General features: G+C 46.7%; 1 protein-coding gene across 4 annotated transcripts in view; it reads left to right on the top strand.

Annotated features, from left to right (window-relative positions):
* Dip2b (disco interacting protein 2 homolog B) overlaps positions 1–26,511 on the top strand; it is a 202,453-nt gene that overhangs the window by 82,646 nt on the left and 93,296 nt on the right. For all 4 annotated transcript variants that reach the window (XM_037197366.1, XM_028874585.2, XM_028874586.2 and 1 more), the window contains exon 3: positions 17,616–17,741. In XM_037197366.1, coding sequence (XP_037053261.1) covers positions 17,616–17,741 — 126 coding nt within the window. The remainder of the gene's footprint in view (positions 1–17,615; positions 17,742–26,511) is intronic.

The following is a 26,511-nucleotide window of genomic DNA, read 5'->3' as shown; positions in this document are numbered from 1 at the left end:
AATGTACAGAATCAGAGGCCCAATGGTACCCTTCCTACAAAAGCTAGTCGATTTAAAAATAACTTATGAACAGATGGTTGTAGAAATAAATTGAGAGAGAAGAGGTAGGAATTGGTCGATGGCAGCTAATGAAAAGCCAGCATTTGCGATGATGTATGATGGAGCAGGGAAGGTGGGAATGTTATTGTGATTTGTTATTTAGCTAAGAACCTGGCCTATAACCTCTGAAAGCCCAGAAACCTAACAATAGAAAGAGAGGCTGGGGAGCGGCTCAGTGGACAGAGCGCTTGGCATTCAATCTTCAGGGCAGGAGTTTAGATTCCCTCCAGCGTCCACTGAGTCCAGGGACCGTGATGCGGAGATGAGATCCCCCAAGTCCTAGTTTTTGAAATCCAGTCGATGAGTTCACAGTGAGGAACCTGGATTGTCAGCACCTTCTTGCCCTGTGGGCAGACCTATATGGGGAACCAAATCCTAGGTGGACGACTGCTTAGTGAGTGTTTATTTTCAGTAGACCAAGACAGTGTGCACATCTTCCAGGAGAACTGCCCGTGCAGATGACCTCATGAAGGAACTAGAAGCCATTCCATTACCCCTCTGTTAGCTTCCTGCCTAAAGATTGCAATTTCCTCCGTCTGTGCCCACTCACTTCTAGTCCTTCATTTTGCTTAACAGAGTTATCTGTCCAGGTAGAAGGACTGTGCTCTGGATCCCAAATGCTCCTCCCCTTTCTGAAACTGGGCACGAGGCACTGGGAGTGGTGCATGCTGCGTCCATTCAGGGAGGGTGCAGTGTCTGTGGAGGTTTTAGGAGTATGGGGGAGGTGGCTCAGCAGTTAAGTGGCCGCTCTTCCTTAGGATCCAGGTTCAATTCCCAGCACCCACATGACAGCTCACAGCGCTCTGTAACTCCAGTGCCAGGGTATCCAACACCCTCTTCTGGCCTCTGTGGGCACTGAATGAACATGGTGCACAAAAATATAAGCAGGCAAAACACCTCTACACACACAAAAATTAATTTTAAAGAGAAGAAAAATTGAAAAAGCGGTAATACTGAGGGAAACTGTTTAGGTAGAGTTTTCCTGTTCTCTCAATTCTCCTCCCTGTTAGTCCCACCTATACTTCCTGCCTGGCCACTGGCCAATCAGTGTTTTATTTATTGACCAATCAGAGCACATACAGACCATCCCACAGCACTTCCCCTTTTCTTTTTTCTTTTTTTTTTAAAGAGCAAGATTTTAACTTTTACACATCTCCAAAGCCAGCTTGGTATATTTGGGAATTTGGGCGTAGCTTCTCTTACTACTTCCTGCTGGAGAGGGGTGCTGTATCTTATGGGGACACAAAGAAAATTTTAGGATTATGAAGTAGTCCGTGAGGGTGTATCGTCTGAGCCAGTTGCCTTGAAACGGTTCTGGATGTTGGATTATCTGGGCCTTGGTGTCATCAGAGACCTTTCAGGTGGTCTTGGCTGGTCCAACCTGATGTATCTTAATCTGGAACAAATCCATAGCCTCTGACTTTTTGTGGAAACAAAAGCAGAGCCTCCTTTCCAAAGCAACATATCCTTACATCCAAATTTTGAAGTCAAGGTACCTTTAAAATATACATTTTGGCATAGCTCAACAGCTTTTGTAACCAAATGTTTTTTTCAGTTACGAATATCAAAGAGAACATAATCCAGATTCTCTGTGTGGTAGCCATCTTTATGTGGCTTATTTTTTATATTACTTTGAGCCTATTTCTTTAAACTGCACCATTCTAAGACTGAAAGGGTGCTGAGGCTGCTGGCTCCGCCCACTTCAGCTTTCCAACATGGCGGTGGTACATTTTCTGCCAGCTCTGGGAGCCATCAACTCTCAGAAATAGTAGGTCTATGCTTCTATCAAAGCAGCGTGTAGCCCAGAAGCCTCTCTCTCTCTTTTTTTTTTTTTTTTTTGTTTTGTACTAGCAAAGGCTAAATCCACCACGCAGCTTAATGTGCCACTTGCAAAGGCCTCATTCCTGCGATACTGCAGATCGAGCTCGCACACTAGGAACCTGCCATAGTAGCTCAAAAATGCAGACTGCCGCTAACTTGAGAGAGACAAGTAGGAACTGTTTTTAGCTCTGTTTTAGACTCTTTTTTCTCAGGTTTTAGGTAGAAACTCTTGCCAACACATTGGGTGCCATTTGTTGCTAGAGTTTTCCTGCCTTGCCCACAGTCAGGACAAATCTTTGTCACCCGCCAATCCCACAGCCGCTCAGATCCAACCAAGTAAACACAGAGACTTATATTGCTTACAAACTGTATGGCCGTGGCAGGCTTCTTGCTAACTGTTCTTATATCTTAAATTAATCCATTTCCATAAATCTATTCCTTGCCACGTGGCTTGTGGCTTACCGGCATCTTCACATGCTGCTTGTCATGATGGCAGCTGGTAGTGTCTCCTCCCTCCTTTCTGTTCTCTCAATTCTCCTCCCTGTTAGTCCCACCTATACTTCCTGCCTGGCCACTGGCCAATCAGTGTTTTATTTATTGACCAATCAGAGCAATTTGACATACAGACCATCCCCCAGCAAAAGTGGGCCTGCTTCTTCCTACCACCTTGTGGAGCATTTCTGACTGACGGTGGCACAGTGCTGCCCCTGCACCTCTGCAGGCGCCTCCCTCCCAGCCAGATCTTCCGGAGCCCTTTATCATGCACACTGCTGTCCTGTTAAAAAGCAGCCCTCCCTTTGTGCTAGCCACGCCCACCTCCATCCTCCCTCTGCTCAGTGGCGCTCCTCAGCCCACACCAGCACCTGAAGCTCCACCACCAAATTGATTCGTGTTCACACTTGTCTGTCTGTCTCTCTCTCTCTCTCTCTCTCTCTCTCTCTCTCTCTCTCTCTCTCTCTCTCTCTCTCTCTCTCTCTCTCTCGTCTTTCAGTGTATCTCTGTAAACAGGCCAGCCTGGAACTCAGAAAGATCCACCTGCGTCTGGAGCGCTGGGACTGAAGGTGTGCTCACAGTCTTCTGAACTCTTCTTGTTGACAGTCTAGACTCAGCTGGAAAGAAGGTCTCCAGGAGGGATTGTCTAGATCAGGCTGGCCTGTGGGCATGTCTATGTAGGACTGACTACTTAAAAACATTACTTTCTTGTTGCTCCTCATTGATGTTCTTGCTAACTCAATCTTGCACTAAATATTGTTTTTCCCCCTCCTTTCTGAGACAAGGTCTCTCTGTGTAGCCCTGGCTGGATCTTGATATGTAGACCAGGTTGTCCTAAACTCACAGGATGCCTCTGCCTCTCGAGTGATGGGATTAAAGTTGTGTACCATCACAGCTGGCAAGCATTGGAATTCTTACAACAAGGCCCCACACCTTAACTTCTCCCAGGCAGTAGGTTGTAGGTACATAGATTGCAGGCCAAGTCTGGATTTTTGATGTAATAGGTTTAGGATGGAATTTGAAAGTTTGCATTAGATTTCCAGATAATGCTTAGGTTGCTGGTCCAGCAACCAGGTTTTGAGAACAATGGACTATTACTGTGGCTTCATCATTGGAACACTGGCAACTCCCACATGCAGATCTACAACTCAGAGCCCTCTGGGGCCCGGGTCCTACTCTTCTGTTCCTCCTCCTCCTCTTTTTGAGACGGAATTCACTATGTAGACCAGGCCAGCCTCGAACTCGTAGAGATTCCCCTGCCTCTGTCTCTTTATATTAATCCATTTAAAGTCACTTCTATTTCAACTTTTTCAAATTAATTATATTGATGACTTCCGAATATTGCCCTTACAATACCACCAATTCAATACCTCCCCCCACACACACACGTTTTGTTAATTTGACAGATTGTCTGCATCAGGTTGGCCTGTGGGCAAGTCTGTGGGGATTATCTTGATTGTGTTCATTGATGAGGGAGGAGCCAGCCCCTGTGGATGACACGATTCCTTGTGTTTGGTCCTGGCTATGCAAGGGTAGGAAACTTGAGCTAAATGTTAGACACTTTCATGCGTTCATTCTCTCTCTGCTATTGACTGGGGACATGATTAGCTGTCTCACATTCCTTCCTTCATTTCCTTCCTCACAATGATGGACTGTACCCTGGAGCTGTAAGCTTCAATAACTGGTTTTCCTCTGAGCTTGTCAGGGTGTTGTATCACAGGACAGACAACAAATCTAGGTGCCCCTTCGCTCAAGTCCCAACTACAACAGCGTCCTTAGAAGCTTCACCTACGGTTGTCAGGATGGCCCAGGGAGCAGAGGTGCTTACCCTCATGGCTGGCAACCTGAGTTTGAGCCCCTGCACCCAAATCCTGGAAGAAGAAAACTGGTTCTTGCATGTTGTCCTCCGGCCTCCATCTCCACCTTAAGTTACCACGTCATCAGTTTTCGGTTTCTTTGTGAGCCAATTTTGGTGTGCTTAATTTTTCTAGAAAACTACTTGTATTGAAGCTTCCAGATTTATTGTGCTATCACAGCATTCTCTGGAGTCTCTGCTTGTCTGTCTGTCTGTCTTGTTGCCATCGTCACCCCCACGGTCTTCCCCCGTGTCTGTCTCTTTAAAGAACTCGCTTATTCTCTGGTTTATTGTTTGCAGGTTCCTTTTGTAATTTTTTTGTTTATGTTAAGTTGGTTCATGAACTTTGACAGAATTTCCTGGGTTGTACACCCGGATTGTCTGCCTTATTTCCTAAGGTAAGTGGTTCTTCACTTCACTGTGCTCGGAGAACATGCCCTTCCAAAGGGGAGCTGCTAAGACGTGCCTAGAGCTCCGTTGGTCTCTAACTGGTGTTGGTGTTCCGTGCTCTGATGGCCCCTTGGCTCACATGCCTTGTTTTCACTCTCCTCTGTCCACTGGGCTGTCAGTGTTGGCAGGAAGTGTGTTCAGGGACCTGCGTCTCGTGGCACAGGTGAGGAAGCACCAGCCACTATGGCACCGTCACTTCGCTGTCCTGCGTCAAGCTTTGAGTTTCTATCTTTAAAAGCTGTTTTTATCTTCTAGGGCTCAGAGGAGCTCCTGTTAGAGCACTTCCCTGCCTCAGCAAGACCTAACGAAGGGAGTTTGAAAATACATACTAACTTAATTTTTAAGTATCTCAATTTTCCTCATCTAAGAACTTTAGAATACTTTGGTGTTGGTTACCACCAATTCCCATCTTACATTTTAGTATCTGTCTGCCTCTCAGTTACCTGCTGTTACTATTTCATGAACTTACTGATCGTTATTCACTGTTCCATTCAATACTTACCCTCTCAGATAAGCTTTCTTCTTAGGTACATTGTTAGCATCGGGTGCCGGGTAAGGAAAGTACTAGTACATTCTCTCAGTTTCTGTTTATCCTCCTTTTGTTCTTGAATCTGTCTTTCTCAGAAGGAATAGGTTGAGAGTTGGATGAACTATGTAATATAAATTCTGTATCAAAAGAAGACATTACCTCTCTGTGTGTTTTACCCCATAGAGATGTAGATTTTGAAAATGACATTTAGCGCTATTTTTTAAAGTGGCATTGTAAGGATCTTGGTAGGCTCCTCCTCCTCCTTCCAAATGTGTCCACTTCTCCCAGACTCTTTTTTTGCCTCCCCTTTACTCCTAGAAGATGCTGCTGCTGCTGCTTTTGTTGTTGCTGTTAAATTTATTTTTTTCTATGTTTATGTGAGTTTTGCCTGTGTTTATATGTCTGTGCACAATATGTGTGCACTGTTCATAGAGGCCAGAAGAGGACATCAGAACCACTGAAGTTGAGTTACTGATGGTTGTGAGCTGGCTTTTGGGTGCTGGGAATCAAACCAAATCTGAGAGAGCAGCCAGTGCTCTTAACCACTGAGCCGTCTCTCCATGTCAAGAGGCTTCTTAGGAAGGTGACTGCTTCAGTACAAGTGGAAAGTAACATCTACCACTAATACCTTTTAGAATAAGAAGTTAATACTGCAACATCATATTGTTAGAACTTGCCTGCATGTACTCATTATCTGAGTTCAGTTCCCAGGCTCTCATCCATCCTTTCTATACACTTTACCAGCAAGTTACACCCCTAGTCATCTGTGTGTGTGTGTTTTCTCAAATGCTACATAATCTTTAAAATTGGAAAATTCAGCAGTCTAAATATAGCAGATAACAGAAGACTAAAGAACATGTTTAGAAGATAAGTCATGGAAATCAAGTGCTGACATTTTGGGTTTATTTGATTTAATTCAGTAGCATCTTGGTGATAAATTTGTACAATCACTGTATGGCAGGAAGGTGACCTGTCCAAATTACCCTGGAAAACCACTTTTAAACCTCAACATTCAAGCTAACTGCTGCTCCTTTAAATAAAACTCTCCCTGATATTAAGTGTCATGCTTTCTTTAAAGAGACAGCTACATCTTGATGAAGATTATAGTCTCATTTAAGGAATAAAACCCGAACTATCTTATATTAAATGTCAGGGTGTCTGTGAAAGAGGTGGACACATCTTGATGAAGAGTCCTAAACACTTACTTTCAACAGCTTAAGAAATAAGGACATGGTCCCTGTTAGCTCTCAGCTCCTACCCGGAGAGAGCTGAGTGCTCTGGCCACCAGTGGCCTACTGAGCCGTGCTGAAAAGTATCTGAAGTCCAGAAGAAAACTTCCCTGTGCCTCAGTTAGCACACTTCCAGAAGGGGCCAGCAGCTTAACTCTCCTTCTGGCATGGCCCCAAGAACTGACTCCTCTCTAAATCGTTCTCTCTTGGCCAAGTGTGACTGTCTTTGGAGTGACAAGAAAATGGGAAGCTTTGTGCAGGATACTTCCTTCTGCTCATCCTGTCTCTCATCTTTGAGCTCTAGACAGATATATCTATCTCTATCTCTATCTATCTCTATATCTATCTATATCTATCTATCTATCTATCTATCTATCTATCTATCTATCTATCTATCTATGGTCTAGATAGCTTTAAGAGAAAAGGCCAACAATACATATTTATTGAGGAATGACAGTGTTCTAGGAGCTGTTGGGACACCCACGTGGCAGCGCTGGACAAAGCCAACAGTGGCCTGCCTTTGTGAGTCTCTGTTGCTCTGCCTAAGGACCACTGACTTGCTGTGGCACATACTCTCACTCTCCACAGGAGTTTGCTGAATGACAGATGTCTAGACAGTCCATTTCCCTTGTCTAGATTGCATTCTCCTAGACGTAATTTATTGTTACTATTTGTATATGAGTGGATGCATATACTTCAGCACACATGTGGAGGTCAGAGGTTAGCTTCATGGAGTTGGTTCTCTCCTTCTGCCTCTATGTGGGTTTCAAAGCCCAAATCCAGGTCACCAGGTCTGTACAGCAGACAGACACCTTTATCACGGAGCCGTCTCCCCAGGTCTGTACAGCAGACAGACAGACAGACACCTTCACCGTCTCCCTAGCTCCCGGGTTGCAGTTTAAGAACGTTCCCTGTGCTGTCCTTAGCTTGTCAGGCTCTGTGTCCGATTGGACTGCTGGTTCTGACAGTCTCTCGGGAACTCTTATTAATACTGTCTCTTTTGTGCCTCACATTGAGGACATGTACAGATATCAGCAAAGCTGAACAGAAAGCATTTCCTCAGCAAACACCTCTAAGGTGAAATTGTTGGATCAGAATCAGTGGTTGTTCTATACACTGGAGGGATCTTTCCTAGATCTCCTGGCAGCTTGTCTCCACGCTTAGTGACCTTGTCATTCAGATCTGCTGACCCTGTCCAGAGTGTGCTCACTCTCACCTGCGTCTGGAGCCCTTCCGGTTTCAGTTCCTTTTCCTGTTCGTGTTGGCACAGGATCTTGCTGTGTCCCAGGCTTGTCTCACACTCACCGTCCCCCTTCAGTCCCCAGGGCTGGGGCTATGTCCCTTCCTCCTTCTTCTTTTATTTATGGTAATGCTAAGGGTGAAGCTGAAGTCATGGGACGTGCCCCGCAAGTGCCCTGGACTGAGATACATACTCATCAAGTTTTATTCTTTTTTTTTTTTTTTTTGGTTTTTTGAGACAGGGTTTCTCTGTGTAGCTTTGCGCCTTTCCTGGAACTTGCTTTGGAGACCAGGCTGGCCTCGAACTCACAGGGATCCTCCTGGCTCTGCCTCCCGAGTGCTGGGATTAAAGGCGTGCGCCACCACTGCCCGGCAAGTTTTATTCTTAAATGAAATTAATTTATCTCTTTTAAATAGTTGGATATTACAGGCTTCCAGCAAGATGCACAGTGCCCCACCTCTTCTTCTGTAGGGACAAATGTCTTCCAGTCTTTTTTATTGTTTTTGATAATTACTCTGTATTCTAAGTAGTTGTTGTTTTACTTTTCCTCAGCTTTAAACAACTTGAAGTATTATTTATTCATTTCCTTCTGTAAAAGATTAGTTTCAGTCTGGTGATACAAACCTGGAATTCCAGATACCCAGGAGGCTGAGGCAGGAGGATTACAAGTTCAAGGCCAATGTGGGCAGTTTACCAAGACCCTGTTTCAAAAATAAAGTGTTTTTAAAAAAAAAACAAAAACCGTGAGCTAGAGATACAGCTCAGTGATAGAGCAAAGCCAAGGTCAGACTCTGTGCAGGGAAACAGACAGAGATCAGTGTCTGTCCCCTTTCCTCCCTGACCACAGACTTACCACACCCCTTCCCTTCCCCGTTGACATCTCCTTACACATAACCTAGACTATGCTTAGTGTTAGGGAGGGGTGTGTGTGTGTGATAGTGTGTGTGTGTGTGTGTGAGAGTGAGAGAGAGAGAGAGAGAGAGAGTGAGAGAGAGAGAGAGAGAGAGAGAGAGAGAGAGAGAGAGAGAGAGAGAGAGTGTGTGTGTGTGTGTGTGTGTGTGTGTGTGTGTTAGCGAGGTATTTGTAAATATGTAGCCAGCACAGCTAAGCGTGTGGTTTACTGTGAAAACGTGCCCCTTCATAGACAACTTTTTGCTTTTGTCCAGGTTAATACATCAGTCCTGTTTGTATATTTTGTAGAGTCAGCTCTTGTCTGCTCTTTCTGTCTCCTGAATTAAGTTGATCCCTTGTCCTGTAGTAGGCATTTTGGAAAGGAGTGGGCATAAATGGGAGTGTTCATTCTGCCGTGTTGTATCTGAATTCTTCATCCCAACGTTTTTTCTCTCTTTTAAAAATGTATTTAATATTTTGTGTGTGTGTGTGTGTGTGTGTGTGTGTCCCTGTCCGTCTGTCCGTCCAGAAAGGCGAGAAAAAGAAATCAGGTCCCCTAGAACTGGAGTTACAGTCAGTGGTGAAACCACCAGACATGGGTGTTGGGAATCAAACTTAGGTCAGAGGTGAAGTGCAGCGCCGGACTCTTGACCACTAACTGAGTCATCTCCAGACTCTCACCCCAGCACTTCTGTTAGGATTGTTCTAGCTTTTCACAAAGATACTTGTATTGATCTTTTAGATCTCAGAGCTGGGGATATTTTGGCACATGCCTGTAGCCCCAACATGGGAGGTAAAGGCAGGTGGACCAGGAGTTTGAGGTGGTCATCATCCACATAGTGAGTGAGAGGTCCTTACAGCAGAAGACATGGTGCTCTCCTTGGTTCCTCAGCCTAGCTGTTCACCAGCAAGCGGACATCCTCCCTCAGGCCTGAGAAGAGCTCGCCTGCTGCCTCCTTGCTTTGGCAGCTCATTGATGTTTAAAATGGCCCCTGAGACCAAGTCTAGCCTGGCGAAGCAGCCTTGTTATTCCTTCCTGAGAGCTTGAGGCAGGAGGATGGTGAATTGAAAGCCTCCCTGGGTATTACAGTAAGTTCAAGATCAGCCTGGGCAACCTAGGCAACTTTGCCTTGAAATAAAGGGGCTTGGCTTAGTAGTAGAGTGCTTGCTTGCTTCGTATGTGTGGGGCCGTAAGTTCAGTTCCCAGCACTGTGGAAGTTAGTTAACTCATTACAAACTGCTCTTGAAGTACTGCTGTGTTAGTGTGTCTCCATAGCTTTAACTCATTACAAACTGCTCTTGAAGTACTGCTGTGTTAGTGTGTCTCCATAGCTGCTTTGGACGGCTTTGGTGAAGAGCTTCCTCTGCTGTACTGGGCTGATGTTGTTTCCCACTGTTAGGTATTTGTTTTTCCTTTATTTGATTTCTTCTTTTGTCCACTCCATTTCATTGGGTCTGTGTCCTAGTCCCCCCCCTCCCCCCTCGCTCCCTCCCTTCCTTTTTTTTTTTTTCCTTTGAAACAAGGTCTCACTAGATAGCCGTGGCTGGTCTGGAACTCACTATGTGGACCAGACTGAGCTCACCTTTTACACACTCCTCGGCCTATAGATCAAAACACACACACACACACACACACACACACACACACACACACACACACACACACCACACACACCACACACCCCTACCTTCTTAGGGACAAGACATCATTGTGACTGTGGTTGTGCGATGAGGTTCTCTAACATGCTCCAGTAAGACGTCGTGGTAGCAGAGCTCTTTGTCCAGCTGGGTGGGTTCTGTTGGGCGGTTGGGGTGCTGAGTTGCCCTCGAGTGCCCCATCCACAGGCTGCTGTGCTCTGGCTCTGCATCCTTTCATCACAGGTCTTCTGCACTCCGTCTGCCTCAGGGCTGTGCAAGGGTTTGTACGACTGTGTTAAAGGAACAAAGGAAAGCTGTGGTTTATCCCCCACTGCCCCAGACGAGTCTGGGATACTATTTTCCTCAACAGCTTCCTGTAAGAATAGGAAAGAAGAATCACTGTTTATTTTTCGTAAAACATGTAACTTTGTGTATATTGGTAGATGGGATTTGCTTTGGGAGTATATGTGAAACACACACACACACACACGGATGCACGCATGCACGCGCATGTGTGTGTGAATGGGTGCCCACCTAAGGAGGTCAGAGGACAGCCTTGGGTGTCACCTTCCAGCCAGGATCTGATCCCCCTTTGCTGTCTTTTGCCATCGCCCCCACCGAGCTAGCTGGCCCACAGCGTCTGAGGACCCCGCCCAGCACGCTGCACTGCCCAGCTCTCTGTAGGACTGCACTGGGATCACCCACAGGAGCTGCACTCACTGACACACCCCAGCCACACCGAGCAGGAGCTTTAGTCGTGACCTTTCATCAGTGTTCTGATCTTAAATCCTGCCCACTGTCGTCGGTCGGTGTGAGGAGAGCAGTGAGGTCGAATGGTTAGGACTTGGTGTAAGCGACCGAAGCCAGTCACTGGGGGAGCGCAGGAGGAGAGCCGCTCCCGCCCCAACCTCTGCCCGCTGAGGGCACGGGAAGGCTGTTACAGGGACAGGGTGCCAAAGGTTGAAATGCGCACTGTGTGTGTGAGCGTTCTTAACAGAGCCCTGGAGACACTCAGAGGGGCTAGTCGAATCCAGTTACTGGGCAGGAGCAGTGTTGTGGGGTGTGGTTAAGTAGGCCTGTGTGTGCCTCTGAGAGGAGAGAGCCACCTGCTGTGGATCATTCTGTCCATCTCATTTTGCTTCAGAAGCTCCTCTGCAGGTAAGGCTTCCCGCATAATGGAGAGACTGCAGCTGCAGATCCAGCCCAGGCCTGTGCTCTTCGCGTGGTGCGGGTAGGATGGGAGTTGCCATGGCTGGGGCACACGTCATTGTGTCTGCCCCATATATCTTATCCGAAGGAAGTCCAGTCCCTTCCTCTTGGGGCTTCTTTTCCCCTGAATTGTCCAGGAGCCCCGGGGACGTGGACAGCAGTAGAGCGGTCCAGCCTCGGCATCCGAAAGTGAAGACCTCGCCGGTCCTGCTGAAGCCAGGCCGATTGTGCGGCCCATTCCTCTTGACTGACGGGCTTCTCTTGAGTTCCCTTAGTCCCTGGCGCAGCCTCTTTCCTGGTGTCCTGTGGCCCAGAACATCTGTGGGTCCGGGTCAGTCCAGACACTTAACTCTCTGTAGACCAGGACTGTGGATCCCCTTCCTTCCCAGAATCCACTTCCTTCCCAAGCTTGGAGCCCACCACTCACAGGCTTTTCCCCAGACGTGAGGCTCTCAGTGAGTCCCAGTGCCTTAGCTCCTCAGCACCTTCCTCCACCCTTGCACAGGGTGAGAGAGAGGGCAGCGGCCTTCATGAGGCTTGGGTGACCATTGGTAGCTGTTCTGAAGGCAGCTCTGGGATGGACCTCCTGCTTTGCTAACACATCTGCCAGATGCTGTTTCTGTGGGATAAAGTGCTGTGTGTTAAGGAGCCTGTGATGCCTGCACTTGGAAGGCTGAGACGGGACCCTGAGGTGGAGGGCTGTGTAGTGACCCAGGCTAGCCTCTTCTGTGCATAGCCTCGATCCTGTCTCACGGAGGAGAAGGAGGCAGAGATGAGGGACTGAGAAGGAAAGAAAAGGAAGTCGAAGAGTTACACTGTTAACTCCGCTGCGACCTGTCATTCCCATCCGAGCCTTTCACGGCACCGGTGGACTCAGCAGCCGGGCTGGCCGCCTGCCTTTCCCAGCAGCCTTTTGTTTCCTGTGCAGAGCTGTGTTGGCCCCACCCGTCTCCCCGTCCCTCCCTGGCTGCTGCAAGCATCCCACTGGGGAATAAGGTGGCTTTCCCTTCTCGGCGCCCTGCCAGGTCCTGCCTCAGTACCCCTTTAATTGTCCCGCCGCGTCTTTCTGGAAACTCATACAAGTGTAATTCCCGGTGCTGTGGGCCCAGAGAGCTTTATAGCACATACCACAAAGTGAAGACTTGAGGTTGGATTGTGGGGTTGGGAGGGAGGTCATTGAGGGTAAAGGAAGACAGTAGCCAGAACACATGCATTGTGTGCATGTATGAAGTTAATAGGAAATACGCCAGTTGAACACATGAAACATTAATGAGCATTAGCTGGTGCTCCTGTGTGGACGCCAGCACCACAAGACTGGAGAGCACGTCCACTCTAATCACCTTTGAAAATGCAAGTGTTTGGTTCCACGGCTCCTCAGAGCTCTCTTGCTTCACTCTATTACTCCTGCACACATGACTCTCTCTGAAATCATAGGCCGAGCCAGAGGGTAAGAACCGAACTGGCTACCCCCAGTTGTCCTGGGTGGGAAAGCTGTGTACTATTTTCCACTGGTAAATATACCTGTCCCTTTATGACCCATCATTGCCACTATGTTCAAGCAGCAGACAGAAGACACACCACCTTTCTGAAAAGAGTAATGAGTTATATGCATGTTGATCGTTGAAAAGGAATGTTTTGAAGAATTTAAAACCTATTTAAAAACAACAACAACAACAACAGCACAAACAAACCCATCACCAAACTTACCATCCCCTTTAAACGTGTTGGTGACCCCTAGTGGCTGTTCCGCATAGCTGACTGTAGACCGAAGGGCTGAAGCATTGTCCTGTTGTGATCTCTGCTGAGTTCACACTGGGATTGGAGACTTCACTGTGAGGCCGAGGCTTCTGTCCCAGCACTTATATATACTTAACGCCTTTCAGAGCACTTTGACTTTATAAATACTTTTATTTCTATAAGCTAAACAGTGAAAGGGTAAGGAATTCTGGTGTATCTCATCAGGGCTTCATTCCATTGCACAGGGGACTTGTAAGTCTCATCTAATCCTTATATACAAAGTGATATTTTTCAGACTGAAGGGTCTGAATTTTTTCATTTTAATTCATAGATTATCTGATTATGTTGTGATATATACTGAATTCCCCCTTTGCTTTTAACTTTTCCTTACCATGACAATCAAGTTACACACTTATCCCAAACATGGAAACTTGTGTTGAAGCTCCCCAAGTAATTTCTGAGATCTGACTGGACAGGGATGATTCACCTTTGGTCAACATTTTACCTGCACACCAGAGACTTGTAGAGGGTTAGATAAAGATCTCTGTCCTCCTGTGCCCTCAGACACCTCCATCCTTGAGGAGGCCTGGAGTGTATTGTTTCCAGTTTCATCCACAAATCAGTGCATTTGAAAGTAGGGTGTCCTAACCCTCCAGCATCTCTGTAACCTACCCAGGACACTGTGCTACCCTCTCTCTCTGAAGTATACACTGATCTGCTAGTTTCCGGAAAGATAACTGAGCTTAGTGTTGGAGAAGTCTGCTCAAAGAGTCACTTTTTATCCAGGAACATGAAAACTGAATATTGTTTTATTTCGAAAGGTCATAACTTTTAGTTTAAGAGAATCAGTATCACTTTTCCCCCCCTTGGTTTTTCGAGACAGGGTTTCTCTGTAGCTTTGGCGCCTTTCCTGGAACTCACTCTGTAGCCCAGGCTGGCCTCGAACTCACAGAGATCCGCCTGCCTCTGCCTCCCAAGTGCTGGGATTAAAAGCGTGCACCACCACCACCACCACCACCACCACCACCACCACCACCACCGCCCGGCTCTCAGTATCACTTTTATTTTCTTCTTTACACTTAGGTATTCCCTAAATGTTCTGTCTTGAACATTGGTTTTATGTTCAGCAAAAGCTCTTTAGCCGTATACAGTTGTACACAGCTCTCGGGAACCAGCCTGTCTCAAAGCAGTACCTAGAAGTAAAAGTTCATAGAGAGTGATTGTTCTGTTTCAGGAAGATGAGCCACCGAGCTGTGATGTTCGCCTGGTGGACTCCGAGCTTCCTGGGAGTCTGTGGGACTCTGTTTTTATTTCAAAATTTCTTTTTATATTTACTTGTTCGTTCGTTCGTTCGTTCATTCGGTCATTCATTCATTTATTCATTCATGCATTCATTCATTCATGCAGTGTGTGTGTGTGTGTGTGTGTGTGTGTGTGTGTGTGTGTGTGTCCGTCCGTCTGTCCGTCCCTGGACGTCTACACTGTGGAGTATATGGAGGTCAGAGGACAACTTGCAGGGGTCAGTTCTCTCCTCTGCCGTGTGGGTCTTGGGGATTGAGCTCTGGTTGTGAGATTGTGATTCTTGGTGACAGCACTTTTGGCCACAGAGCCATCTTACTGGCTTTGTTTGTTGTCTTTGAGACAGAGTCTCACTGTGTAACCCAGGATGATCTCAAACTCTGAGTAGTTCTCCTGCCTCAGCCTCCTGAATGCTGAAATGATGGGTGTGGGCCAACTTGTCTGGCTGTTTTCACATCCTTTGAAGATAGCCTCTTGTCAAGTTGAAGCAGATGTGTTACACAATTGAGCCAAGTTTATTCTGCCCTAAATCCATGTTTCTATGGCATTATGTGTTGGACATTTTTATTGAAACTGTAAATAGAACTTTTGGGCTTATTTCTGACAAATTATAACAAAATGATTGTCATGGTTTTAGACCCCAGAGAAAACGGGTTGGCTTAGATGAATGGATTTCTGAGGAAACAGAGACAGACTCCACAGAGTTCCCATTACTTGGTTACTTGGTAGAGATCTGTGTGGGCTTTGTTTTGGTGTCCCTTCGGCTGTCACTTGGCTGTGCATCAGCTGACCCCATTTCATTAGAAGATGTCTCTGTGCATGTGCCCTTGCTTGACCAGGGGTAGCCTGTAGCTCGTCCTGAGTGGAAACGTGTGCTCTCTCCACGTCGTTCCCAGATGTATGCCTGTCGTGTCTCTGTGGCAGTTTTCGTTCTTTAGCTTACATTATCTTTCTCTATTTTTATATGGAAACATAAAGCTGAAGCATGTCTGAGAAAGACAGTAAAAACACTTAAATCTCTGTGTCTCCCCTTAACTAAGAATTTACGTTCATTCTTTTTAACATTTAAATTATTAACTATACAATCTGGATTGATTCTTAGAGTGATTTGTTATGTTGTTTGATTAGTAAAATAATCAATGTAGATAATAACAATTGTAGTTTTTTATGGCCCCTACACACACACACACATACACACACACACACACACACACACACACACACACACACACACACCCTACTTAAATAAACAAACTAATCTTCCCCACCAGTAGGAGCGTGTTTGAGGATGAGTGTGCCGTCTCACACCATTTTCCCTGTGCACATTTACAGAGTAGCTCGTGTGTGCGAATGTGGTTTCCTTCCTGTGTGTCACCTGACTGTAGAAATGAAAATAGCTCCTTTCTGTTTTTGTTCTCTATTTAAAGTTGGTTGGACTGTATTTCAAGTTCTTTCTCTAACAAGTGGCTTTCTGCAGACTCTCTTCTGTGGCTGACAGTGCTGTGGTGTTGTGGGGTTTTTGGTTGGTCGGTCGGATGCTTCTCCCTCTTTACCTAACTCCTGACTCTGAATCCCAAAGCACTGATGCTCCTAGCCTGAGTCATTAATCCCCATCACTTTCCTTTTTTAAAGTCCTGGGAGGTTTCCTTCGTCCCTCTTTAGAGCCTTTTGTTTGAGAAGCAGCAGTTAGACAAGTCTGGGTCTGTGCTCTGGCTCTGCAGCCGCCAGCCAGCCAGCCCACGTCTCTCCCTGCTAAGGGGGTGGCAGGGGCCCGACTTTGCAGGCTTATTGTGCAGAATGGAAACTAGGCTGGTGTGATTATTGTAGATGGGTTGGTAGCAGCTTTCTGTAAAGGGTCAGATGGTATCTTAGGTTTGAAAGGTCCTGTAGTGCCTGTCTTAGCCACTCACTTCTGCCCGGACGGCGTGGACGCAGCCACAGACACGGGGCGTGGCTCTTCCTGGCCATGTCCCAATACGTTTGTTTGTAAAAACAGATGTAGGCCTCTTTCCACATGGTGGCACACTTGTGATCCTAGCACCCAGGCGGATCAGGAGTTCAAGGGCAGCTTCACCTGCATACCGGGTTCCCTGCTGGCCAGGAAGATGTGAGACCCTGCTCAAGCAAAAGCAAAGTGAAATCAGTGTAGCATGGTTTGGTGGTGCACACTTGTAATCTCAGCACTGCAGAGGCTGAGACAGGAGGGTTCCAGGTTCTAGGTGACTCTGGGCTACATGAAGACCCTGTCTCAAAATGAAACAAAAATCCAGGAGATGGGCCATAGTCTGTTGACCATTGTCCAAGACTAATAAGAGTAACAAACGAAGAAGAGACGGAGAGCGGAGTGAGTTCTGTGCAGCTCTTACTTGAAGTGGACCTTTGAGAATTGAGGGCGACTTAAAGGCTGGTTTGCAAACTCAGCCATTAAAGTCTGTGTCTGTCGACACGTGAAAGGGAGACCAGAGTGAGCCAGCGTGGGGCTGCAGCTCACCTGAACCGGACTGAGGGCTGTCTTGTTATGACCTCCCCTTGCCATGTGACGTGACACTCGCATCGTATGTGACATGGCAGGTTTAAAAGCTCCACCGCTGTCATACTCTGCTCAGTTGACGACACTCAGTGAAAATTCCAGCAATAGGAGCTGTAAAGAACATCTCTAGATCTACTCACACAGATGGAGAGCATCCTCAGACACATCCCTCCTTGTTCTCTCACATACAGTATATTAAAAGATCCTCTAGACGTGGGGTGTCGCTCAGTGGTGAAGCCACCTAGCTCACGTGAGGCCTGAGTTGTCCTCATCGCTGCAGAAAACACAAACCCAGTGGTAACAACCGTGACCTTGTGATTCAGCCGTTTATGGGCCGGTCTTAGGTTGCCTTTCACACAACGTTTATTGTCCAGCTATTTCTTTCCCATCAGACTATTAGTGATGGTTGCAGCTGGAAGGTGAGTGAGTTTTTAGCCTGAGGCCTTCACATTGAATGTCTGTGCCTACCTTGACTGTTGGCCCTTGACTGTAGACGGAGGCTAACTGCCTGCCGCTGCTGCAGGACTGAGCCGAGTGCTCGGAAGACACCACTTCCCCTGTTGCCATTGGGTAACCATCTTCAAACTTCCTTCTAGAAACTGATTCAACAGGACAAAAAGACAGAAACCAGACTCCTGCTCCCACTGCGGCTCAGACTTCCGCTCCTTCCAAGTACCATCGAACTCGCTCTGGAGGGGCCAGAGATGAGCGCTACCGATCAGGTGAGAAGGAATTGCAGAAGTTATCCTGTCTGTAGTGTGAATTGTGTGTTTTGAGCTGTATGAACTGTGTTCTGAGCAATGTGAACTGTTTGTACTGAGTAGTGTGAACCGTATTTCCCAGGCAGTGTGAACTGTATATCCTGGGCAGTGTGAACCGTTTGTCTCAGGCATGTGAACTGTGTGTCCTGGGCACTGTGAACCGTATGTCCCAAGCAGTGTGAATTGTGTGTCCTGAGCAGTGTGAACTGTGTGTCTCAAGCAGTGTGAACTGTGTCCTGAGCGCTTGAGCTAGGAGGTTCTGTTCCTTCACTCAACGGTGCATGTACTGAGTGTCAGCTATAGATTCTCAAGTTTTCTGACCAGACAGCAGCAGATGAAACCATTTCTGCCCTCAAGAAATTTCAGTTTCAGAAAAGGATCCAGGCAAGCACAGCATCTCTGTGACTAAATAAGTCAAAGGAGGGTGGGAGCCCAGTGCCGTGGGAGGCAGAGTCGCCGGCCGGCCAGCTCTTCCGGGGCTTGCAGAGTCGCCGGCCGGCCGGCCATGGCTCTCAGACCTGACCGGTCACAGCGGCACTTCCCAGGGTGAGCTCCGGCTGACAGCCTGTGCTCCGCAGGGCGGTGGTGCGCAGAGAGCCAGTCCCAGAGCGCATGCGTCTCTCTCACGCCCGTGCACTGTCTGTCCGCTGTGCCGCACCTCCTGTGACTTAGGGACCAGAACTAGGCTGGAAAACTTAACTGAGTATTAGTTTGTTTCCTCTAGATTTTGTCCCCTTTTACCAGCTAAAGTTACCATGACCTTTTCTCGAATTGAAAAATATCCTCTCGGAAACAGCATTTAAAGGGACACGGTTACAGAGCCGACCATCCCTTCTGTGAATGGACTTTATTAGATACGTATTTTTACATATGGGATGATGAAGATGAGAGATACTCAGTCTCCACCGTGAAACTACTTCACATCAGACCAGTTTCCCTTGAAACTTACCTTGTCCTGAGGGGTCAGGTAATAGGAGAGCCATGGCAGAGAGACAAGAATTAGTTAGGGAAATGGCACTAGATAGTAGACCCAAAAGTAGTTCATTTTAGCTGGAACTTAGAGTGCAGGGACCAACAGGAGTGAAGACAGGCTAGGGAGGCTTCCAGAGGCCGAGTCTTGAGCATTCTTAAGTGTACTAAGAGATTAACAGAGCAGAAATCTGTTCCGATTTGATTTGTTCTGGTAGCTCACTCCAGTGCACACTGCTGCTGTGCACAGCTGTACTCCAGTGCTCACTGCTGCTGTGCACAGCCGTACTCCAGTGCTCACTGCTGCTGTGCACAGCCGTACTCCAGTGCTCACTGCTGCTGTGCACAGCTCTACTCCAGTGCACACTGCTGCTGTGCACAGCCGTACTCCAGTGCTCACTGCTGCTGTGCACAGCTGTACTCCAGTGCACACTGCTGCTGTGCACAGCTGTACTCCAGTGCTCACTGCTGCTGTGCACAGCTCTACTCCAGTGCACACTGCTGCTGTGCACAGCTGTACTCCAGTGCACACTGCTGCTGTGCACAGCTGTACTCCAGTGCACACTGCTGCTGTGCACAGCTGTACTCCAGTGCACACTGCTGCTGTGCACAGCTGTACTCCAGTGCTCACTGCTGCTGTGCACAGCTGTACTCCAGTGCTCAGAGGTCCTTTGGGGACACGAAGCAAGTGAAGTAGGATTGCTTGTTTGGCTACTGGATCATGGCCCAGGCTGCCCTTCGATGCCTGAGTCCTCCTTCCTCAAGTGCTGGGATTCCAGGTGTACACCACCACTCCAATTAAACACAGCTGCATTGAAGGGTGGATCAGAAGGAGGTAACTTACTCTGGAAGCAGTAGAGCATATCCAGACTTCCTGTTTGTCGCCAAGCATCCAGGCTGGTTTCCTAGGTACCACTGTCACCTTTGGAGGCCGACTCACAGTCAGCGGTGTGCTCTAACCAGAGGAGAAGGGATTGGGCATTTAGAATTCTCATTTCTAGCCTTCTGGGAGATTTTGATTTCTCCCCTGGTCTATCTTTCTTTCTTGACGTGTTAATGGATAAAAGACTTAATTTAAGGGACCAAGAAAATTATTTCCTGAATTCTGTGTCCAGAACGATTGTAGATCAAAAAGGCTTTGTGAGCTCACTGGCTGATGTGAAGTTTGTGATTCTCTCTTCCAGAAACCTCGCTGTGATCTCTAGCCCCTGCCATATTCTGAACCTCTTCTAGAATCCCCCAGCTGATAGGCAGTGTAGTCTGTGAGCCAGGTGTTTGGTGAGTACCAGGACAGTGATAGGGCTTCAGTGATGGTCAGGGTGGTATTTATCTTTCTGGGATTTGGGAGAGGGAGGAAACCAACCAGAGACAGGCCAGGAAGGAGCAGTAAGTAGGGAAGAAAGGGCGAGTCACAAAAATAATCTCTGCGGCTCAGTGGCTGACAGCATTTGCTGCTCTGGCAGAGGATCTAGTTTGGGTCTCAGCACTCACATCAAGTGGCTCACAACAGCCTGTAAGTCTAGCTCCGGAGGATCTGATCCCGTTTACTGGCCTCCAAGGGCACCCACATGTATGTATGCAAACATACAACACAGTAACAAAAATGAAAATAAAATAAATCCTTTTTGTTTGTTTTTTTTTAATCTCTGAAGGGATGGAGAGATGGCTCAGTGGTTAAAAGTACTTGTATCGCTGGTCGGTGGTGACGCACGCCTTTAATCCCAGCACTTGGGAGGCAGAGCCAGGCGGATCTCTGTGAGTTCGAGGCCAGCCTGGGCTACAAAGTGAGATCCAGGACAGGCTCCAAAACAACACAGAGAAACCTGTCTCGAAAAAACAAACAAACAAAAAGAGTACTTGTTGCTCTTCCAGAGGATCCAGTTTCAATCCCCAGCACCCATATGCATCTGTCTGTAACTCCAGTTCCAGGGAATCTAATGCCCTCATCTGGCATCCAGTGGCATGAGCACACACACACACACACACACACACACACGAGAATGTGGCAAAATACCCATACATATAAAATAAATAATGATAAGACTCTTTAAAAAGCACTTCCCTGACATTAAAAAGAAATCTCCAAAAATATGAAAAGCTCTGAGAATTGCAACATTGTCATAAGGGGAATATAAAAGGGGAGGTAAATATAGATAAACAAACCCTGTGGCTTTGAGTGTACTGGGACCTGTTCAGTTGAATAGCCATGGAAACTCTCAGCACATTGGAGAATGTAATGGTCTTAGAATTCGGACATTCCTGAAATCAGTAGCAACTGCAGAGATGAGGGAAGGGAGCTTCCACCTCTGGATCTCTAGTCAGGAGGAGGGCTGTACAAGATGCCACACACAAAGTAGCTCACGAGCCTAAGGGATGGTTAGTAAAACTTGCAGTTCAGAGTGAGGTGGTATGTACACAGGAAGGCTTGGTACTTTAATGCTGGTAAGCGTGATAAAAAAAGCTCTTGTTTATCAGCACCTGTGACATTTCAAACAGTCACAATTGACTCTAAATAGCCTTTGTGCTTAATGTTTCAGATATAATTGTAAGAGCTTATGTTTTCAGAGTTTATTTATTTTATGTGTGTGGCTGTTTTGCCTGCATGTGTGTCTGTGAATCATGTGTGTACCAAGTGTCCATGGAGGTCAGAAGAGGCCATTGGATCCCCTGGAACTAGAGTTACAGACTTTTGTGAGTCAACATGTGGGTGCTGGAAATGAAACCAGGGTCCCCTGGAAGAGCAGCCAGTGCTCTTATTTGGTGAGCCGTCTCTCCAGCCCCTGCTTTTAGGAGTTAGTTCAGCTCCTGTGACCTGCTATTTAGCCAGAGGGCCTTGAACATGCTGCTGATGTAATTAGTACCTCTTCTTCCTGACCGTTAGGAGTGGTACAGCTTTCTACACAGTGTGGTTGTTTCCAAATGTAGAAAACACACAGTTAATGCTTACAGCAGAAAGTAAGTCCATCTAACAACCTTTGATGTTGATCTTTTGAGAAATTAGCCACCCCTAATAAAACAATAAAATGAGAAAGGACATTCAAGGTGTGTTAGCATCACCCTGTTAAGCTGGAAAACAATCCTCAGCTTCCATGGCTTCTGGCAGAGAAATCCAAAGTCAGCTTTGTCCAGGGACTGAACATCGGAAATGATTTCCTTATCAGCGATCAAGATGAGTCCTGCACTGTTGAACCGTCACAGTCTGTTAGGACGGCTGCTGCGTTCTCATCGGTGGGAAGCTTGGCTAGAATAACTGGTCTGCCTCCTTTGACACCAGGGTCTGGGCCAGGTTTTCCTGCAGGGACAGTAGGGTGGCCCGGTATTCTTGGACCTGATGCTCTGACTCCTACCGTGTGGTTCTTAGTGACACAGATGGTTTAGGCCTCCCAAAGACTCATCAGCAGGGACAATGCCTGTCTTTGGCACGCTGCTCTCAAGTTTCTTATCACTTGTAGACAAACTTGGGGAGATAAAGAACCAGTGAGAGCACTGGCTTGCTCCTGTTCTGTCATTGAGAGAAGACTTTATCTCATTGGAATTGGTTTCTTATTTTCCAAGACAGCGGCAAACCGTATTTCTTCTAATACAAGGACCCTTTTAAAAACATTTTAATATGTCTATTTTATAAGACAGTGTCAAGATTTCAATAAGATATGACAATCTGGATTTGAGTAGACTTAGGGAACACTAAAGTAGTACAATAAATCTAAATGCACATAAAATTACTTCATTTGAGAACCCAAAGTAAAGTAATTTGGTACTATGGTTTTAAAAGTAATAGCTGGAACTGGACATGGTAGTTAGTGTCCACCTATAATCCCAGCACGCAGGAGTCTGAACATTAGTTAACGTTCATAGGCACAGAGACATGAGAGGAAAACATACCCTCCTATTGAGCTGGTGGATCTTGCAAAGTTCTCGCTTAGTGTTGTATGTGTTCAGATTGTTTTCATGACCTAGAATTACTAATTGTTTTCTTGTTGGTGGTTCTAGGGATTGAAGTAGTATTGGACTAGGGCCTCACACCCTCCAGTCAAGTGCTTGGCCACTGCATGACCCCCACTGCTCATTTCTCTTATTGTTGACAAAATGACCCATAAAAACCTCCTTGGGGTGTAATTGCAAGCAGGACAGCAAACTGGGCTGTGAGAGTCCACGTGAGTCACCCCATGTCTATTACACATGCTCACCGTCAGACTGCAGTCTTCTGAGTTTGTGTTGGGGAATGCCGCAATACCTCCCTCTTTCATCGGGATGAGAGCTTCTCCTGTCTTTGTCCAAATCTGTTCTGTTTGTGGAAGGCGGCTGCCACAGTGGTCCAGGTCACGTCTTTCTGTAGTAGTACACTCCATACTACAGAAGGTGTGGACCTGAGGTTAGCCAGCAGTGATGGAGCACTTCCCCTGAGCTCTTCCTGTGGTCTGAGCACAGCACGACATGCTGGGAAACACAGATGAAAACACACGAGTCCCTCACACAGTCCAGGGTACAAAGGCAGCGTCTAAAGGAGGGGCGGGGAGGGGGTGACTTGCCGCTGAGGGCAGGCTGCTTGCTGGTGCTGTCCATCTAAAGGAGGGGCGGGGCCGGGTGGGGTGTGCTGCCCAGGGCAGGCTGCTTGCTGGTGCTGTCTGAGCCATTCTGAAGAATAAATAGCTCGTTTACTCTGTGTAAAAGAACATGATTTATCAAAGCAGATAATGTGAAATATGGGGTTGAAATTCTATCTTCCTGCCTCACTTAGTACATAGAACTGGGTTGTCAAAGAATTTGCAGGGCCAGAGAACTTACTTTTGAGGTTTGTTTAGAAAAACGAAGAATGGCTTAGAAAACACAGAGAAGTGTGAGAAATCGCTAGGTATTAACTATGTTATAGTGATCTCATAATTAGAACAGTTTGTGTGGTGCACACGCCTGTTGGCAGACTATTAAGATAGAGCAACAAGTTCAGCTGTAGACCAGTGTACTTCTGAGAGTCTTTACTGTGGGATCTGTAGCCGGCATTACAGATCACCAGGGCACACAAGTACTATTGAGATACTGGTGTTCACACAGGTGGACGATGGTATAGAGCACACCTGTCTCCCACTTCACCTTCTGGATTAGAGATCTGAATGATACATGGATACACGTACCAAAAGAAACCAGTGGCGTCTTCTTTTTTTTTTTTTTTTTTTTTTCCTTTTTGGAGCTGAGGACCAAACCCAGGGCATTGTGCACCACTGAGCTAAATCTCCAGCCTCCAGTGGACTCTTCTGTCACTTGGACTTTACATATAGAAAGACTTTCTGATGCAGTAAAGGCCACATAAAATTGTTTATGGTGGTGGGAAAACAGCAGAAGTTTACCTCTTGGTAATTTGTATCTGGTATCTCTAACATAGGAAGAGAAGTTAAGGGAAGACAAAGCCAGAAGTTGGTGGGGAAAATGGTCAGATGACGTGAACATTTATTTTACCTCAGCGGCACAGGCACTTGCTGCCAAGCCTGATGACTTTCTTGAATTCACTTCTTGGGACTCATATAACAGAAGAAATAAACGGTCTCTGACCTCTACATGAGCACCTGGCCACCAGTACTGTCTTAGTACTGTGATGAGATGCCATGACCAAGGGAACTGTTCAAGAAAACACTTATCAGGAGACCCGGCTGTTTGGTGGTGGTGTTGTTTTAACCAAAACAAAACCTCACACAAAACATGCCAGGGGCAGTGGCGCACGCCTTTAATCCCAGCACTCGGAGGCAGAGGCAGGCGGATCTCTGTGAGTTCGAGGCCAGCCTGGTCTACACAGAGACACCCTGTCTTGGAAAAAAGAAGAAGGAGAAGAAGGGGGAGGGGGAGGGGGAGGAGGAAGCAGCACCACCACTATCAGCACATGGATTAATTTAGCAGATGATATCTAACTGAATATTCAAAATTACTGCCATCATTTTAGAACGGCACATTATTTTGGTATCCCTGTCAGAATATATAACCTGAATCTAGTTATAAGAATATATCAAAGCTGCCAACAGTAGGGGATATTTTCTGAAAGTAGGCTGTCCAACAATGTCACGGTAATACAGGACAGGAAGACTAAGACACTATCTCAGAGTATAAGAGGATAAAGAATCAGGATGACTAAAGGAAATGTGTATCTAGATTAGGAGAAGCCAGCAGGAAACCATGGTGTTATTGGGACAGCTAACTGAACTGACATGTGGATCGTGAATCCGAAGTAAGATGAGCGCATCAGTGCTGAGGCTCCAGACTAAGAAACAAGATCTCACTGTAGCCTTGACTGGCCTCTACTTCAGAGAGAGCTACTTGTCGCTGCCTCCTGAGTGCTTGCTAGAGCACAACTGGCTGAATTTCCAGATTTCATCACTCAACAGTGGTTATATAAGAGAAAAATTCTTACTCTAAGGAAGTATTAGTAAGAAGTGCATACTCATTGATTTCGCCCCTTTCCTTGGAGTTAATGCTAAGGAAGTAATTAGATGTGTCCTAAGTGAAAATTATTCTTATTGTGGACATTAGTAAGAAAAATATAAACAACTTAATATTTGATATTAGAGGGTTGCTTAAGTTGGGATCTGTTAATTCAGTGAAATGCTCTGGAGCCCTTGAAATTCCACTGTGGAGCTGTCTATATGGTTAGATTTTTATTTGTGTTAGTCAGCGCTGTTGGGGTGCACGAGCAGCTGCCGACTTGGGCTACCTTAAATAGCTGGTGTAGGTCACAGAAGGAAAGCCCTAGAAAGGGAGAGAACTCTGGGGATCTCACTTGAAGTTCAGAATCTCTCCTTTCTGGGGCGTTGTCATTAGCTCCATGTGCTCTAGGACCTACGCTTTCTGATTCAGAGTTGAATTCCCCCCAGAGAAGGGTCTGCCTGGATGAGCTCATCTGAGGTCACACTTAAGAGCAGAGAAGCCTGGAAGGATGTGGCTGGAGCCATTCCTGGGTGAGGAGAGACCGTCGGGTGGGAGGTACCCCGGGTTTGCTCTGCCTCAGTAGGATCCGTAAGAGCCTCCGTACTTGCCTTTAGTCTTTGTGTGTGAGGGGACAGGTGTATATGTTTATGTATGCACGTTTTGTGTTGGGGTGACTGGCTGTGTACTTGTGTGTGCAAGTGTGTGCATGTATGGGCAGGCTAGCAGTCCAAGTTGAATGTCTTGTAAGAGGGTCATTCACAGAGCAACGGCAGAATTCGTCATACTGTATGCAGAGTGGTGGGGGTGGGGGGTTGTAGTGGGGTGGAGAGGCCAGAGTTCTGTTTGGAATATGTTAATTTTCAGGTTCCTAGGATATATGCAAGAGGGCAGACCTGTGTGCAGACTGGAAAAGGAGTAACATGTGCCCCTGTGACTTTCTAGACCAGAATCATCCCTTCTGTTCCTGTGGAACAGACTCGAAGGGCCTCAGCTAAGTTCTTCCTGACAGCCAAGTACACCCTAAACTGCTTTGGTTGGACATGTTCTGATCAACATTTTCAGTTTAGGACCCAGTAAATATTTCCTTAGAATTAACTTCAGTTCACTTAGAGGAGGGCTCCCTCGGGCACAGGTGCTCGCTAGACTCCTGGCCCTCTGGCCCTTAGCTGTGTCCCACAGTCCCACAGAATCAGCCTTCACTGCCCTCTGTGACATTGCTCTTGACTTCTTCTTTTTCTATCTTTGCTTTTATTTTCACTGATCTGACTCAAAAGATAAAGAAAACCACCTAAACCTCTCCCTTGCCCTATTTTTTTAAAATTTAATTTAATGTTTTTTTTGTGTGTGTGGTTTT

Source organism: Peromyscus leucopus, chromosome 20, assembly GCF_004664715.2.
Source record: "Peromyscus leucopus breed LL Stock chromosome 20, UCI_PerLeu_2.1, whole genome shotgun sequence".
Classification (NCBI taxonomy): Eukaryota; Metazoa; Chordata; class Mammalia; order Rodentia; family Cricetidae; genus Peromyscus; species Peromyscus leucopus.
Note: the sequence above shows the minus strand (reverse complement) of the source record. Positions and strands in the feature narration are given on the sequence as shown.